The following is a 16,387-nucleotide window of genomic DNA, read 5'->3' as shown; positions in this document are numbered from 1 at the left end:
AATGAAGAGAAGCTAAAACTGGAGAAACATGATCTCTCCTGTTAGTTCTCATCAGAACTTTGGCTGCAGCATTTTGGATCAGCTGGAGGCTTTTCAGACAATATGTGGGACAGCACAATAATAAAGAATGACAGTAGTCCAGTCTTGAAGTAACAAATGCATGGACTAGTTTCTCTGCATCACCCTGAGACAGAATGTTGATTGATCCTGTTGATCCTGATTTTAGCAATATTACAAAGGTGAAAGACGGCATTCCTAGAAACCAGTTTTATATGGGCGTCAAATGATAAATTCTGGTCAAAATTAACTCCAAGGTTCCTCACAGAAGAACTAGAAGCCAAAGAAATACCATCTAGAGTAACTATATAACTAGTCAATTTCTCCCTGAAGTGCTCAGGTCCAAAGAGAACAACTTAAGTTTTGTCTGAATTTAGAAGCAGACAGATCTGAGTCATTCAAGTTTTTAAGTCTTTAAGACATGCTTGTAGTCTGACCAACCTATTGGTTTCATCTGGTTTCATAGATAAGTACAGCTGAGTATCATCAGCATAACAATGGAAATGTATGCCATGCTGTCTAATAATGTTACCTAATTGAAGAAGGTAAAAAAATGGTCCAAGCACAGAACCCTGAGGAACTCCATAACTTACTCCGATGTGTGAGGAAGATTCTTCATTTACAAGAACAAACTGGAATCTATCAGATAAATATGACTTAAACCAGCCTAATGCAGTTCCTTTAATCCCAATAACATGTTCAAGTCTCTGTAACAGAATGCTGTGATCGATTGTATCAAATGCAGCACTGAGATCCAATAGGACAAGCACACACACAAGTTCGCTATCAGAGGCTAAGAGAAGATCATTGGTAACTTTAACCAGTGCTGTTTCTGTGCTATGATGCACTCTGAATCCTGACTGAAACTCTTCAAACAGATTATTTCTATGTAAATGATCACAAAGTTGAACTGCAACTATTTTTTTCAAGAACTTTAGACAAAAAAGGGAGATTTTATATAGGTCAATAATTAGCCAACACTTCTGAATTAAGAGTAGGTTTTTAAAGTATAGGTTTAATTACAGCAACCTTAAAAGTCTGAGGTACATATCCTGTCAACAAAGACAGATTGATCAAATCCAATATGGAAGAGTCAATTAAGGGGAAAACCTCCTTGAACAGTCTGGTTGGGATTGGGTCTAAAATATAAGTTGATGGTTTAGAAGAGACTATTGCTGTTGTTAGCTCAGAGAGATCAACTGGGCAGAAGCCATCTAAATACAAATCAGGCTCTAAAGATACTTCTAAAGCTGCTCTACTTGATGATACATCACTGTTAATAGTGGGATAATCTTCTCTCTGATAGAAACAATTTTATTGATAAAGAATCTCATGAAATCATCACTGCTGAGAGTTAAAGGAATACGTGGCTCAACAGAGCTCGGACTCTTTGTCAGCCTGGCAACAGTGCTGAAAAGAAACCTGAGATTGTTCTTATTCTCTTCTATCAATGATGAATAATAAGCAGTTCTAGCTATACGAAGGGCTTTCTTATACATTGTTAAACTAACTTTCCAGACTAATTGAGACTCTTCTAAATTAGAGGAACACCACTGTCTCTTTCTTACAGTCTGCTTTAACGCACGCAGCTGTGGATTATGCCAAGGAGCCAACCTCTTCTGACTGATTACCTTCCTTTTCACAGGGGCAACATTGCCCAGTGTTGTACGCATTGAAAATAGTGCTGTCAACAAGAGAGTCAAGTTCTACCGGAGTAAAAGTTAGGTCGCCAACCTCAGTCATATCTGCACATGGCAGTGAAGAAAAGGATGATGAAATCAACTCTTTAAAACTGGTTACAGCATTATCTGATAGACACCTTCTATATGTAAAATTCTTCTCAGAAGCCGTGTAGTCAAGTAATGTAAATTCAAAAGTTATTAAAAAATGGTCAGACAAGATAGGGTTATGAGGGAACACTGTTAACTGTTCACCCTCAATGCCATAAGTCAGCACAAGGTCAAAGGTATGATTAAGGCAGTGGAGTAGTTCTGTGAACACTTTGGGAAAATCCAATAGAGTCTAATATAGAATTAAAATTAATATTTAGGCTGTCATTTTCAACATCTACATGAATATTAAAGTTACCCACTACAATGACTTTATCTGTACTCAGCACTAACTGGGATAAAAACTCAGGTGGATGATACACAACAACAAACACAAGGATTTTGGGATTTCCACTTTGGGTGGGAAAAACTCAGAATCAAAGATTCAAAAGAGCTAAGACTAATCTTGGGTCTAGAACTGATTAGTAACCCTGATCTGAAGATAGCTGCCACTCCTCCTCCTCTGCCTGTGGTTTGAGGAACGTGAACATCTAAATAGTCAGAGGGAGTTGATTCATTCATGCTAACATGATCCTCCTGCTGCAGCCAGGTTTCTGTAAGACATGAGGAGGGGCTGGAAATAGCTGTGTGCAAATATGGCGTATTGCTGCAAGGTTTGAACCACAACTGTGGTGAAATCTACGCCTAGCCACTGTACTTGCAGAAAGAGTTGGCTGAAACCGCTAATACAACATTCTTTTGTATGGACATCACTTGCAGGTAGTCACAACCGTTGCCTCATCATAACTCTATATTTTCCGCCAGGGTGGCCATTACTACTGAGTTCTTATTGCATGGGTTATCAGAGCTCTGTTACATTGGTCAGACCACACTCATATTGTGGTGACAAAATCTTCATCAGACATATGAACAGACAGACTCAAGTTGAAAACACTACCAATACCAACCTTTTCACTGCAAGTCCTGCTTTGTGTCCTTAAAATTATGAACCTCAAATGCTGTTGTGTTTTTTCTACTACAGGTATTGGCCATACATGGAGAAAATGGCAGAGAAGTTGCCTGAGCTCCAACCTTTAACAGAAATGAAGCCCTTTCTTTCTGTAATGCATGCCAATGCTCACACTGGAAAATTTGAGGTACAGTGGCAAGTTAAATATTTGTGTCACAACACTAATTTTAAGTCACTTCACTAGAAATTTAGTTTTATTTTTATCTCTTCAAGCACAGAAATGTTAGTGCACATCCATGAAATAATTAGGATTTTTATATATAATCGTGTTATGCATTTCTTAAGTTTCCTCTAGGACCAGAGATATACAGTACATGCTTTTAAATTGCTGTTCTGTGTGCACATTATGTCCGTGTGGCTGGTCAAGTGTGTCCAGGAGCAAGAAAGTAAACACAGGAACAAGGCCTTGTCTTCACGACTAGTGTATACGTCTCTGAGAGAGACATTTCTAACCTGTGTCAAAAACACATTTCAGAGTCCATTTGGTATAAGACCAAGATAACCATCTCCTCTCAATATGGGTGTTTTAATCTGTACTAAAGTTCAATTGGCAGCACTGACGGCATCTCCATTGAACCACATTAACCAAGAAAACAGACTAGGAACTTAACCAAATAGGTTGGGTGTGAAAGCATGACTGTAATACAAATGTCTTAATCTTATTGTCAGTTCTGGAATAGGTGAGGTGGGGTGGAAGAAATCAGGAAGGTGCAGGGAATACAATTGGGAAAGAAGTGGAGCAGGTTAATAGCTTCCTCTCAAGAGCAGCTCTCACTACAAAATACAAGACCAAGTCAGGTTGGTAAAAGGGGGGGGGGGTTGTTTGTTTTTTGCAGGAAGAGCTGATATGCTAAATGTGCTTGACATGGGGTGGAACCATTGAAAGGTTGACAGTCTCCACAAGACAATGTAGAAGTACTTTTGTCAAAGTAAGAAGTCTGCTGTGTTGTTGCTAAGGCCCAACAAGGATTTTGTTGCCAAAAACACCAATGGTCCTTTTCCACTACACAGTTACAGCTAAGCTCTGCTCGACTCGGTTTAGGTCTTTTCCCATTACAGCTGAGTTCTTTAGAGGGGGCAGGCAGGGGCGTTATATCAAAAGACTCAAACAGCACACACATAAAATAGTTTGTCAAAAATAATAAAGGGTGTGGCGGAGGGTAGATCACCAATGACGATGTAGGAATAAAATATTTTTTGTAAATAACAGTTGTTTATTAATTTGATTTATTGTCAATTAATTGTTAACATACTGTATGTTGGCAGATTACACCTTGAGCTATTGTATTTATCTCTCTTTTTCAAACCTTCAAAATAGACCACACAGAGAGATGATTTAGAAACTGCAAATCTCCTCAATCTCAAGCTGGAGCTCAACATTTCTCAGGAGGACACAGAGCAGTGGGTGGAGGATGTTAAGCAATGGGCAGTCAATGGTATGTACTGATGTTGATGGTGGTGTGTCAGTATGATAGGTCTTGTGATATTAGACTACATTAAGTTTTACATCTTGCCTTGTTTCTATTTTTCAAGAGATACCTGGTGCTGACAGTAGCCAGGAGGAGCTCCAGAGAGAGATAGATGACATGATTTATTCCCTTTGAAGGAAGAAACATGACCTCTATCAACAAAATGGTATGAAGTATTACATCACTCAACAGCTTATCCTATTTTGTTCTTTTCCTAATATTTCTTTTAACCTAACAGACAGCAACAAAAAAAGGCAGTGGAAACGAAGGAGACTAAATGAGGCAAAGAAGAAAGTCCAAGAGAGGGTTATGCAGTACAACGACGATGCTACATTGGAAGAAAAAACTGAGATCGATGCAGCATGCAGTCTCTCAGAGGATCTCATTCTGCCTTGCAAGGAGATGGTAATTTTTCTATGATTTTGTGTAGTTGCACCGGTTGCACCGTCGATATTTACACTTCTGCAAAGAATTCAACTGTTGTAAGTAGTAAAAGGTTTTGATGGTCTCTTATCTGCTCTCTTTTCCAAACCAGTGGTGAGTCTACGCTTAAAGAGGCGACTGTTTGACCAGGTCATGCTGGTTAGGCAAATGGAGGAAGAGCGGCTGATCATTGTGAAGGAGATGACCCAGCATTGTTGTTACTTAAGAAAGGCATTGGACAAACTGGATCATCTCCTTCATCACATGGATGAGGACATCAAAAACCACAGTAGGTTCCACATATTTCCCAAGTTACTAAGAGGAGGATGCATTATCAGTTACGCAATACTATGTAAAGATAAATCAATGCCACTGAGCAGTAAGTGGCATGTAATTATTGCATTTTCATCAAGTATGAAAACCCTTTTTTTTTATCACAAATCCAAACTCAAAATGCATGATTGAGGCTTCAGTGATCAATATAAGCTGCCTCATTTTCAATCAGAATTTTTCTTTTCATTTTAGTGTCATCTGTGGAGCTCACTGAAGAGGGATACAGGGGATTGCAGTGCTGTCTGCTGCACAAGTGGCACCTTCTTCAGAAAAAACTGAACACGATCACCAGCACTTATGCCCTTGTGGACTCAAGCTCCTCTTTCACTCTTCCTTTGGATGAAGGAAAAGAGGAGGGGGAAGATGAGAGAGAAGAGGATGACAGCAGTTCAGATGAAGAATAGACAGAGAGAAACATTGCATTTTGAAAGTGTTGTACTCATTTTGAATTTGATGTCAGCAACACATTTGAAAAGAGTTGTTTCAGTTGCAACCCAAAAACTGAAAAAGTAGTGATATGAATAAAGAAAACAGCTGGTGGAATGAATGATTGAATCTGGTTAACTGGCAGTAGGTTAGTAATATTGCTGGGTATAAAAAGAGAATGTTTTGACAGATATCAGCTGAGACTGTATGTAAGATTGGTATCGTTGTTGTTATTCTTCTCCACATCGAGAGGAGCCAGCTGGTGGCTTGGGCATCTGAATTGAATGCCCCTGGACGCCTAGGTGTTTTGAGCATGTCCTGCTAGGAGGAGACCCCGAGGGAGACACGGGACACGCTGGTGTGACCACGTCACTCGGCTGGCCTGGGAACACCTTGGGATCCTCCCGGAAAAGCTGTGGGTGTCCTTGCTCACGTGCATTTTGAACTGTATTATTAAAAGAAAGCTTATGGGATCGGTACATGGATATAGATCCATGGATCGGTAGAAAGCCTAGTGACGTAGTTGGACTCATTCAATTCCTGCATATAACTGTCCTCCGTGGATTGGCTGCGTTCGGTTTCGGTCAACCAAGCTACAGCAAAGTAACCTTACATATTTTCAAATAAACGACTCAAATGCATAGTTGTGTGTGATTTCTTAACTTAAAGCAACTATAATCAGTGCCATTACACGTTTGACTGTAGTTAATATTTAATGTGTTCAGTAGATAAACTAATCCTAACCCCAGATCTATTGTTCTACAAAGCGGAAGGACCAGCCTCCATTGCTATTTGGCGTAAATCTGTGTCTGCGCGGTTCAAAACGCATCTTAAATTAACAATCATTACTGTTTCTTTACATATAGAAACTTAAAGCAATGTAATCACTAGTTCGGCTTTACTAGATATTCGATGTCATCAGTATATATATATATCTTTTTACAACCCTATTTCAACATGTGTTTCATAACTACAGATATCACGTGACTTTGTATCAAGCTTCATGTCGCAGCTCGTGGGATTTGTACGATTAGTGATTTCTTAGAATAGGAGGTTATAAATGACAAAATGAATGCATAGCTGCGGTTTTAAGGGAGTGGGAAACACATTTATGTGACCAGAATTTAAGTATATTATTGTCAAGTGGGTGAAAACATATGTTTACCATTTTGGACCCCCACGTGCTGACTATATCCAGGAAGTATAGTCACACAGCTGAGTTCATAAACTTTCTAGAACACTTTGTCCCATTTCTGTAGCCCCCTTTGGTGCTGAATTATAACCCTTCAAAAATTCTCAGAAGTCAGGGTTTAAAGGTCAATAGTTCAAAGAAGGAGCCATTTACAATCCCCAAACTGACATGTTATTCCCTGGGTGGACACATTTCCAAGGATATCTTTATTATGGTTCTATGACAAAGTATGAATTTTCACATTTCATGGACACAGCCGTGTCCAGCCTACAATTCAGAGAGCCTTTTGAGGGCTCAGCCCATGAAATAAGGATTTTTTTTTTCAAATAAGAATGAGAAAATGTAAGATAGATCATGTAAGATAATCATATCTGACAGATTGACAACTGAATTAGTCATTTATATTGTATCTGACACCCTTACTGAGGTGACCAAGCCAGGTGTGATCAGGCCCTAATTTGCATCCCAGTATAGCATCACACCAGCCCTCTTAATCCACAGCAACCTTGTGGCTTTCTCTACAGCTTCACTAGCAGATTGGCCGTCCCTGTAACGCCCAGATGGCCAAGAACTTTGTAGAGTGAGCCTCTGCAGTCAAGTTCTATGGGCTCGTATAATGTCCTCCAGCCCCTGCCCCTGCACTCTTCCACTTGGTACTTTTCGCGCTTGATCCACTCTTTCCAGGGCACTGCGAGTTCCACCAATGATCAGATGTTTTGAAGCCTCAGATGTTATTATCATGTATGGTTGGAAGGATGTTGATGCAATGTGCTGGGGGAACCTCAGCTATTTTCCCAGGTTAACCTGCAGCTGCCAATCGCGAGCTGTACAGAGGAGGCCTGTTGTTGTCTGTGGCTGGCATAGTGTGAAAACTAAAATCACAACAACTATTTTGAGTAAATCAGTTACCAATACCCTTATTATGTCCAATAGATCATTTCTGACATCTGTGGTTTATTTGTGTGTTTCAATGAAAAAACAGCACCTCCACAAAACACTAATGTGGGTACATGACAGGGGGCATTCTTTGTTTACAGAATATTGCGACTTCTAACCTCACCCATAGTGTAACTACAGATTTATGGCTTATGCCTTTAACAATAAAAGATAATCAAAACAAAATCAATTCTGAGTGATTAACAAGTAAAATGAGCACAAAAATTCAGCTTCTATTTTTATTAATTTGATTTTCAATCCAGACAGACAGGCTGCTTGCGGCTTTAATTTTGAATGTTCCTCTTTTGGCTCCCACGAGTTTTTCCACTTTGTCTCACTGCAAGACAGATAGATAGTCAGCATTAAGTATTACTGTTACATTGTTTGAAAATGTTTTTTAAAAAAAGAAGTTGCCAATGACACATTGAGTTCTCAGGTATGCATGCATTTTGTAATCAGAATACCTGGTAAAATGATCCACATTATGTATCTGTATGCAACAGCATATATTTGAAGATAACACAAGTTAGATAAAAAAGTGCATTATGTAACAGTTCTTGGTTCTTGGTTTGTGTCTGAACCCGTGTGTCCAATCCCACAGACTGGCGTGGCAAGTATTCATGTAGTACACAACTATGTATGACATAACATTGTCGTCCTACGTAAAACTAACTTCAATGTGGAGGTGTTTTTACAATGTTCTAGGGGGGGCTACAGAGCCATTTTGCAAGGCAAAGGCATTGAAATTGCGCTGTTTCCCCCCACGCGTGTCGTCCCTGGCGAGTGTCATGAGTTTTCGAGCAACTTGCGCATAGCATAATAATAACGCCTTGCATTATCTTGCATTACAATAGGGCCTTTACTGCTTACAGCTTGAGCCCTAATTACAGAATCTGGCAAATGGTGGACCTTACACACTGCTCCTTTAAGCCAGAACAACTTGGAGCTTAACGTTCTGAAGACAGTGGAGATGGTCCTGGACTTTTAAAGAGTCAGCTATCACCGATCAACTTACAGTTTAAGTTGAGGAGACATTTTTATATTTTGTTAGTTCTCTTCCTCCAGCCCACTCATCAACAACAGTCAACTTAGGATAACATACATTCCATCCAGAGCAAGCATGCCACTGCACCAACACCTCTGCACAGCCCTTAAAATATAGAGAGAGACATTATGTAAATATAAACAAATGTTCTTTTATTTTCTTTATGACATCAATGCGCATTGGCTAATATACCTGCTACTGTAAATACAAACCTACGTCTCAGTAAAATAAGATAGTTAAGTGCAATTATAGTCAGTGGGAGTTACAGAGGAGTGTTGTGATTTGATTTTTGTTTGTGCAGTCTGGCTAAAGAATGGACAAGCTGTCTGTTAAACTAAGCCTGGGACACCCAGTCGTCAAGAGGTGCAGTGAAGCACAATGATAGGACAGTTCACACAAGCAGTAGTCTGTTTGTCCACCTCTCAAGCAAATTTCTCCACATCGATCAATCTCTCTAATCACACATGGAGCTAATTCCCATAATATCATTATGTACTTTTAGTTTTTATGTGTACCTATTCCCCATATCTTCTGCACTACTGAAGTCATGAGAACTTTGCCCTCTATGATTGTGTGTAGGGAGATTGCCCTGTGTAAAGCCTATATACTTCTGAGTGGTTATCTGCAGTCACAGAATACCAGCTGGGAAACAGAAAGGAAAGTAAAAAATCAACAAGAATTATAGATATATTTCATCATATGTCATAAATAATACATTATTTCTTGTTATTGTTTATCATACATGTGCTTTCTTACTCTCACCTGCTGCAGTTGCTGGTCAGGTGCACTGTTGGGAAGAGGAAACTGTGATGTAGACTTTGGTATAAGTATTTTAAGTGGATTTAAGCTGCATAGGAAACTGCAATAAGTATTTGATTAGAGGTGTCCTCAACTATGGATTTTCATAGTTGAATCTGATTCGTCAGATTTTGCCCATAGTTGACTAATCACAGACGGCTACTGTCCAATCCTACCTTAGCAACTGTAACCATGAGGCCTGTCAAGCTTTCGGGGGTGTTTTATTTAATATTTTTTTATTGTCCTAACGTAAACTGATTCACTACGAACTGTATGTTTTATGAGCAGCAATGGCAGGTCAGAGGAGCCAGCGAACTAACTAACTAACTAACCAACTAACTATCCAAGCAACCAACTACTTAACAGTAAGTCATTACGTTTGCTTTTGTGAACTGACATGCTGGGAGAAGGACTAACAACCGTTGTTTGTAGAAGGATGTTCTTATTGTTGCTGCAGCAGCGCCGATATAGAGATGTTGTTCAGTGTCCTGAACACACATTTATATACATTACCATTAAAGAGTTTCTCGTAGGTCCGTTGCATCGTCACAAGGGAATCCTTTACCTCCTCTGCCTCGATGTCCCATGGACAGAGGAACTCTGCCACAATGCCATTTTTATTTTTTTTGGCAAGGAACAGGATAGGGTGCCTCTATGAAAGGTCCCACTTGTGGAGCTTGAACAGAGTAAAAACTAAATTATACAATACATTCGATTACATAAATATAGAGTACAGACAAGTTGACATTTTATGTTTTGGTATCTAGACAGATCAGCAACTCATTAAAGGTTAGCGTGAAGTAGCTACTGCTGCAAATAAACAGTTTCTGAATGTTAGCAATGGCAAAAATGAAATACACATTTGAAATACATTAAAATTTAGTGAAAGACAACTAAAAAATAATAATAGGCTTCTATGTATCTGTACTAAAAGTGCTGCTCATGCTACAAAAAACAAGATGTTTGGCATCAAATATGGACCTAAAAAATAAAAATGGCTATTTTGGCATTTTCAAGTTTTTGCCTCTAAACTAACAAATTGATTGAATTACTCTTGCATACAGTTACATACTTTCTGAGACTAACACCACAAAGTAGTTAAGAACTTTGAATTTGAATGAATGAAAAGCAATTATATAGTAAATGTGTTTATGGGCAATTCAATTAGTTTCAAGTTAATGCAGATACTACTGTACTGTCTATTCAAAGTCTTTGCTATTACTAATCATTTGTTGTGATTTTATAGTTACAATTTCATTATACATTAAACTGTATTAACTGTGTTACTTTGCACACAGAGACAATTACTGCACCTTCTTGTCTGAAAGTGATGATGATTTATCTGATAGTTGCAGTGGCTATTTTTTTTCTCTGGTTTGCTCTGTATCAGCCCAGCTGTCTCTGTGTTAAAAAAAAAGCCTTTTGCACAGAGATAATTCATTATTGGGGTAACTACAATCTTTTCACATTTCACTCCACTGTTACAACAGCTGATCCAGCTCCCTTGCTCTTTTTGAACTGCACGCAGACATAACAATGCGAAGATTTTCAAGTGTCCCTGGATGGTAGTAGTCTAAAGTATAAAGGTCTCAAACTTTGTAACCACTCTGCACAGAGTGCATGCTTGGGACACCACATGGAGACAGTGTGTACTGGTCAATCAGGAACCGTTGGGCTAGCCTACACAACTACGTAGTAACACAAATCAACGGCACACAGTGGTTGTTGTGCTCTTCCACATAGAGGTGTTTCCTTATAACACAACTGTTGGTACACTTTATGTGACGTCACACAAACTAGTCTCAACTCTGTTCCACAGTACAGTTGCAAGACTTTGTAAAATCAATCAGTTGCAAGTGGGTGCGCAAAGGGGCAGGTTTCAAGTTTCAAGTTGTTGTGTTGCCAGAACATTGCTTGTTTTGCACAAATAAATGTAATGGCTGTTTTCATTTCAGTGTGTAAGGGTGTCTCTCTTGTTAAATGTACTCCACCTTTTACACAATATTCTTGCCTTGAACTGGCTGCGTAAAAGATTCTGGTGATGTCCCTTCCTCAATTTTGACTTTTCATGTTGATTTAGTTGAAAAATAAAATGCATGAAAAAAAACCATAAACCAGGGGTGGAGTAGATGAAACTGACATAGAATAACAAACAAATGAAAGCATTTGAAAGAAAAAAAAAAACTTACCAGCAAGTTTGTGGCATCGTAGATTTTGTCGATGCTGCACTCTGATGCTCATTCCACTCCTCTGTAAATTTTTGTTTCTCTTTTTTCCAGCCTCTCCTTAGTAGGCTGCTTGGTGCCACAGCGTTTGCAAGTCTTAGCGGCCACCCTGATTTTTTCCTTGCACAGCGAACAATTTTTTTCAGTTGGCATCTGGAGAGAGAAACATATATGATTGGAACACTGCCGAGTGTGTCATTAGTGGATAATAAATTAATGTTCTCACCTATATTTCATTGACAGGGATCATAGTTCTTTACAGTACCTTATAAAACTAATAAACACAGTAACCCAACGTGCTGGTTTTCAATGAGTATAATACTACTAAGGGCCTGGTCCCCCCTATTCATTTTATGAACTCAATTAAAACCTGTGGTAGCTCTCTAGATAAACTCAGCTCTAGTGGACATATAAAATCAAATGTAACAATTATCATATAATCAACCAATACACGACATGCATGAATCTACCTTTACCATAAAATAATGCACACATAGTCACAAGAAGCTGAATGGTGTCAGATGTTGCAAAAACTTCTGTGACCAATCAGAATTAGGCTTGTCTGTCTCTCTCTCTGTCTCTTGTGGTGTATAGGGGATGGTCGCCTTCAAACAGCCTGTGTGTAGATGATGCAGGAAGAACTCTGCTGACACAGACTTGGTCGAACACAGAAACCTTTATTGTCAACCAGGTCCGTATCAGAATTCCAGAATAATGCATCAAGTCTGGAGAGATGTATCAAGCCCAGATTCCCCAAAATCTCTGACTTACTGAGAGTGCGGTCTTCATTAAGTAGAATCTGCCTGTTCTTAGTGACCTTGAAGATGTTGCATGTTCTCATCACTAAGCACAAAGCCTTGCTTTGACACAAGACATGGCGTGTGCGTAATTTTGAGCCTATTCTTGGACAAATTTACTGGTGAGTATGTTATTCTCAAAATGTCCTGATTTATACCCATAACTCCCTTACACAGATGGCAATTACCAGACTTCTTATCATTTTCCCAAGGCAACTTTGCACAGGTGGTAAACATCAGACACTACACTCTCTCTCTTTCTCTGTAAACATACATATCTCATTAATGCATGATAACGCATGTTACTAACTAAACTCCTTCTCTAGAGTTTCGGTGCTCTCTCGTTCAGCAGGTTCTAATGGATCATGGCTGCTGCTGTGATCCTGTACGACGTCCACTACATGTACTATTACTGTCATTGTTGTTACCATATCTCATTACAGTTTATAGTTAGTTAACAATTGGCTGCTGCTGTGCATCTGTGTCTCTCTATCTCTACCACAGGCTCCATTAGAACTGTAATCATTTGATCATTCATTGTAATTGGACAAAATGTTTCTGTTGATTTGTTCTGTACACATGACCTCTATTGCCTGTCTGTCTGTCCTGGGAGAGGGATCCCTCCTCTGTGGCTCTTCCTGAGGTTTCTTCCACCTTTTTTCCCCTGTTAAAAGGTTTTTTGGTGGGCAAGTTTTTCCTCACTCGAACCGAGGGTCTACGGACAGAGGGTGTCACTCCCTTTACAGATTGTAAAGCCCTCTGAGGCTAAATGTCTTTTGTGAATTTGGGCTATACAAATAAAATTTATGGAAAAGGGTTCGTTAATGTTTTGTTTTTAACATCTGTGACTAAACGTGATGCCTAGGTTATGACAGACGTTGGTATTATGCAGCAACATTCCCATCAGTTTACTGTAATTACCGTCCTAACCAGTCATATGTCTGAAAGTTTCCATCATGGTGCCGTTTTAAATTCATAATAATTAGACGTATTTTATACAGTTCACTGCTGTCAATATTTATCGATCAAGTATACATTTTAGATGTTGCTCCAGCTTCACAGAATCATCATCAAAATAAAAATAATAATAATAAAAAGGTGACCATTTAAACATAATGATCACTCATATTTGCGGTGTCAGAAAATCGATCGACTCCTCGTCCCTTGCCGTCACACGTAGCCTACCGTAATCTATTAAACATTCTTTGTAGAAAACTATTTCGGCTAATACTAGGGATTAACGCACACATTTATAGTTTTGTGTAGTTTATAACAGTTACGTCCGTACAAACATTAGCCGACCTTTCCGAAGAATAACATTTGGCTAGCTAAATTAAGTCAACATTAATCTGCGGTAAAACACATATTAATCTAAATTTAGACATAACTAAAACGCAATGACGACGAGAACTAGTCGCACTGACAACAATGTTCTACGAATAATTAGCCTAATTAATATTTTTGACTACTTACCTTGGTTAGCTGAGCTCATCAAGTGCATCAAATAAATGTGAAACACACCCACAATGCTTATGGTGCTCATCGACGAAAAGTATCTGTATCCCCATGTCACCAAAAGGGGGCGCTTTTAGAGCGCTTTTAGAAACGCTCCAGGGTGTCGTATTCTAGTGCATGAACAAACGACAACAGTGAGCGTATGAGTTGGAGGACTTCTTGAGTTTTTACCGTAGAAGCTCTTCCGCCAGCAAACAAGATCGACCCGCGTCTCTCATGTGATCACAGTTTTTCACAGCGACGCCAAAGGACAGCTTCAGTACTGCAAGCTTTGGTGACATCATCCAAAGAGTCGTTGATCATCTATGTCTCTCTGGCTTACACAGTGTGCTTTCCCTTCCTCATGCTGCCTAAAGCAACCAGGTTTCACCATAGCAAGCCAGGATCTCATATGTCAAAGTATCTTCAGCTTATCTCTGTGCTTTAGTTGTTTCATTATAGATTTCATGTTAGGCAACAAGCAGGTCTCTCAGCAGGCAGTAGCTCCATTTGCACCCATAAAAATGGTCTCGTTTATCATTAGTCAATAACACATTTGCATCGTTTTAAAATATTTCATAACGTATCATCATGATATTGTCCCTGGTCGTCACGTGATGCCAGTCGCGGGCAAAGCAGGTTTTTTTTCCTGCAAAATGAAAGTGAAACTATTTTTTTTTTTTTTAAAACTCGGTGTGTTTCTCAAGCAGCTCAGTCACAGTAGAAATTGCCAATGATCACCATGGGTCTACGATTGAAGATTCTTATGTTCTTTTATTTGTGTACAGGTGAGTTGTTGTAAGAGTTGTTGTAAGGATTGTGGCGGATTTGGGAGTTTGTGTTTGGTCAGGTAGTAGGAATTCACAGAAATACGTGACAGAACTACTCATGTATGTGGCAGTGGCAAATCGATTTATTTAGCACATTTCATTATCGTAGGCGTGTGTGGAAGTTATATTAACTTACAGTGTGCGCTTGTTGCTCAGGGGTGCAGAGTGTCCATCAGATACCATGGCTGCCCTGTCAGTTCACCGATGAACATGTGTCTGTGAATAATGAGGGACACTTTGACACTCAGCTGATCCACAGAGAGGCAATGCTGCAGTTTGGTCAAAAAGGAGATGCTCCTGTTAATCCAAATGCCATCACTTTCCTGCTCACAGGTAAGTTTCTGCAGCCTACACTATGAGGAGACTAAAACTGTTACGGTTTATTTTAATTTTTTTTATGTTGTTCTAGGATCCAAACTGGACGTGCGGCGGTATGTGGAAGGAGTGGAAGCAGAGGAGTTGGAGTGTGGGCTGCGTAGATACAGTACAGAGGGCATCCATGTCCGATGGCCAGTCCAAGGGGCTCAAGGGTACAACCGCTGGTTCAGCTGCACCCTCAAACACACTAAGGGCCGTTTCACCGTCACTGGCTTCCTGAGACTTCCATCTAACCAACCTCCACCAGATCAGCAGGACTACCGCAGCTGGCCTGCTATCGCTGACAGAGAGATACTTACTACATCTGGTAAAATCAACATATATTTTCTCATTACGTGACACTTTTACACTGAAATCTGACCAAAAAAGACATGTTAGCAACAACTCAAGCTGTGGAGTTCCACAATACATCAGCATCACATATCTGTAAAAGATAAGCTTGTCTTAATTTCTACATGTGTCTCTGTGTATCACCATTTTTGTCCTATCTGTTTCCATAGTTGCCATGGTAATCAAAACTCAATCTCCATCAGTGAAAACCAGCCTGAGGTCACAACAAAAACTTCACTGCCAATTTGAACTTGACCATCGAGGACCAAATGTCACTGTGCAGTGGCTCCGGCAACATCGTGGAGAGAGGACTAAACTCTTCAGCCATACTAGCCACTCAGGGCAGACTCAGGGGAATGGTGTTGGACTGAAGGCCCTCACAGGAGGAGATGCCTCTTATACCCTCCCCTTCGCGAAGTTAAGCAGTGAAGGAACCTATAAATGTTCTGTGTCTGTGATTCCACTGTTTGCGAGTGTGGATATTAATCTGCAAATTGAAGGTGAGGAAAAAGTCAGTGTGTCATGGCCAAAAAAAAAAACTATAAAAAATGCATTAAATATTTAAAAAATGTAGGACTTAATGGATCCTAGGTACATCATTCTAAAGCATTATAAAGCATAGGCTAACAGACTGAAATGAGTAGACAACAATCTTCAAACATCTACTAATGGGTTTAGTTTTTAGCCCTTCTTGCATTTATGTAAACCCAATATATTGGTTTTCGGGTTGCTCTCAACTGATGTGAAGGATGAAAATGTCTGAGATGAAAATTCAAACTTCTATCTATGACAAACTGTAAATGACAGTTGACCGTGAGAAACCATCTTCTTTAGCAGGCATTTACTAAGCCTGCA

At 39.5% G+C, this 16,387-nt stretch overlaps 1 protein-coding gene and 1 long non-coding RNA gene across 6 annotated transcripts in view; one reads left to right on the top strand and one right to left on the bottom strand.

Moving 5' to 3' along the window:
- Nucleotides 1-16,387, top strand: part of LOC140314726 (tapasin-related protein-like) — a 106,948-nt gene that overhangs the window by 88,836 nt on the left and 1,725 nt on the right. For 2 of the 3 annotated variants that reach the window (XM_072393084.1, XM_072393086.1), the window contains exons 1-4: nucleotides 14,688-14,782; nucleotides 14,981-15,157; nucleotides 15,234-15,509; nucleotides 15,703-16,032. In XM_072393084.1, coding sequence (XP_072249185.1) covers nucleotides 14,728-14,782; nucleotides 14,981-15,157; nucleotides 15,234-15,509; nucleotides 15,703-16,032 — 838 coding nt within the window. In that variant the 5' untranslated portion in view covers nucleotides 14,688-14,727. Of the gene's footprint in view, nucleotides 1-14,687; nucleotides 14,783-14,980; nucleotides 15,158-15,233; nucleotides 15,510-15,702; nucleotides 16,033-16,387 lie in introns of those variants that run through there. The other variant, XM_072393085.1, reaches the window with a different exon arrangement.
- On the bottom strand, nucleotides 7,156-14,162 carry LOC140313809 (uncharacterized). 3 transcript variants are annotated; one of them, XR_011917092.1, is made up of 4 exons: nucleotides 13,974-14,162; nucleotides 11,668-11,856; nucleotides 8,738-10,154; nucleotides 7,156-7,972 (listed from the first exon to the last, which is right to left on the bottom strand). It is a non-coding gene; the product is annotated as an uncharacterized lncRNA (long non-coding RNA). The 3 variants fall into 3 exon arrangements; XR_011917093.1 differs by having other exon boundaries at nucleotides 7,156-9,467; nucleotides 9,992-10,154; XR_011917091.1 differs by having other exon boundaries at nucleotides 7,156-10,154; nucleotides 13,974-14,161.

Source organism: Leuresthes tenuis, unplaced genomic scaffold, assembly GCF_036924035.1.
Source record: "Leuresthes tenuis unplaced genomic scaffold, fLeuTen1.0.hap1 SCAF_9, whole genome shotgun sequence".
In the NCBI taxonomy this organism is placed as follows: domain Eukaryota; kingdom Metazoa; phylum Chordata; class Actinopteri; order Atheriniformes; family Atherinopsidae; genus Leuresthes; species Leuresthes tenuis.
The sequence above is the reverse complement of the archived record's forward strand: the minus strand, read 5'-3'. Positions and strand labels throughout refer to the sequence as shown.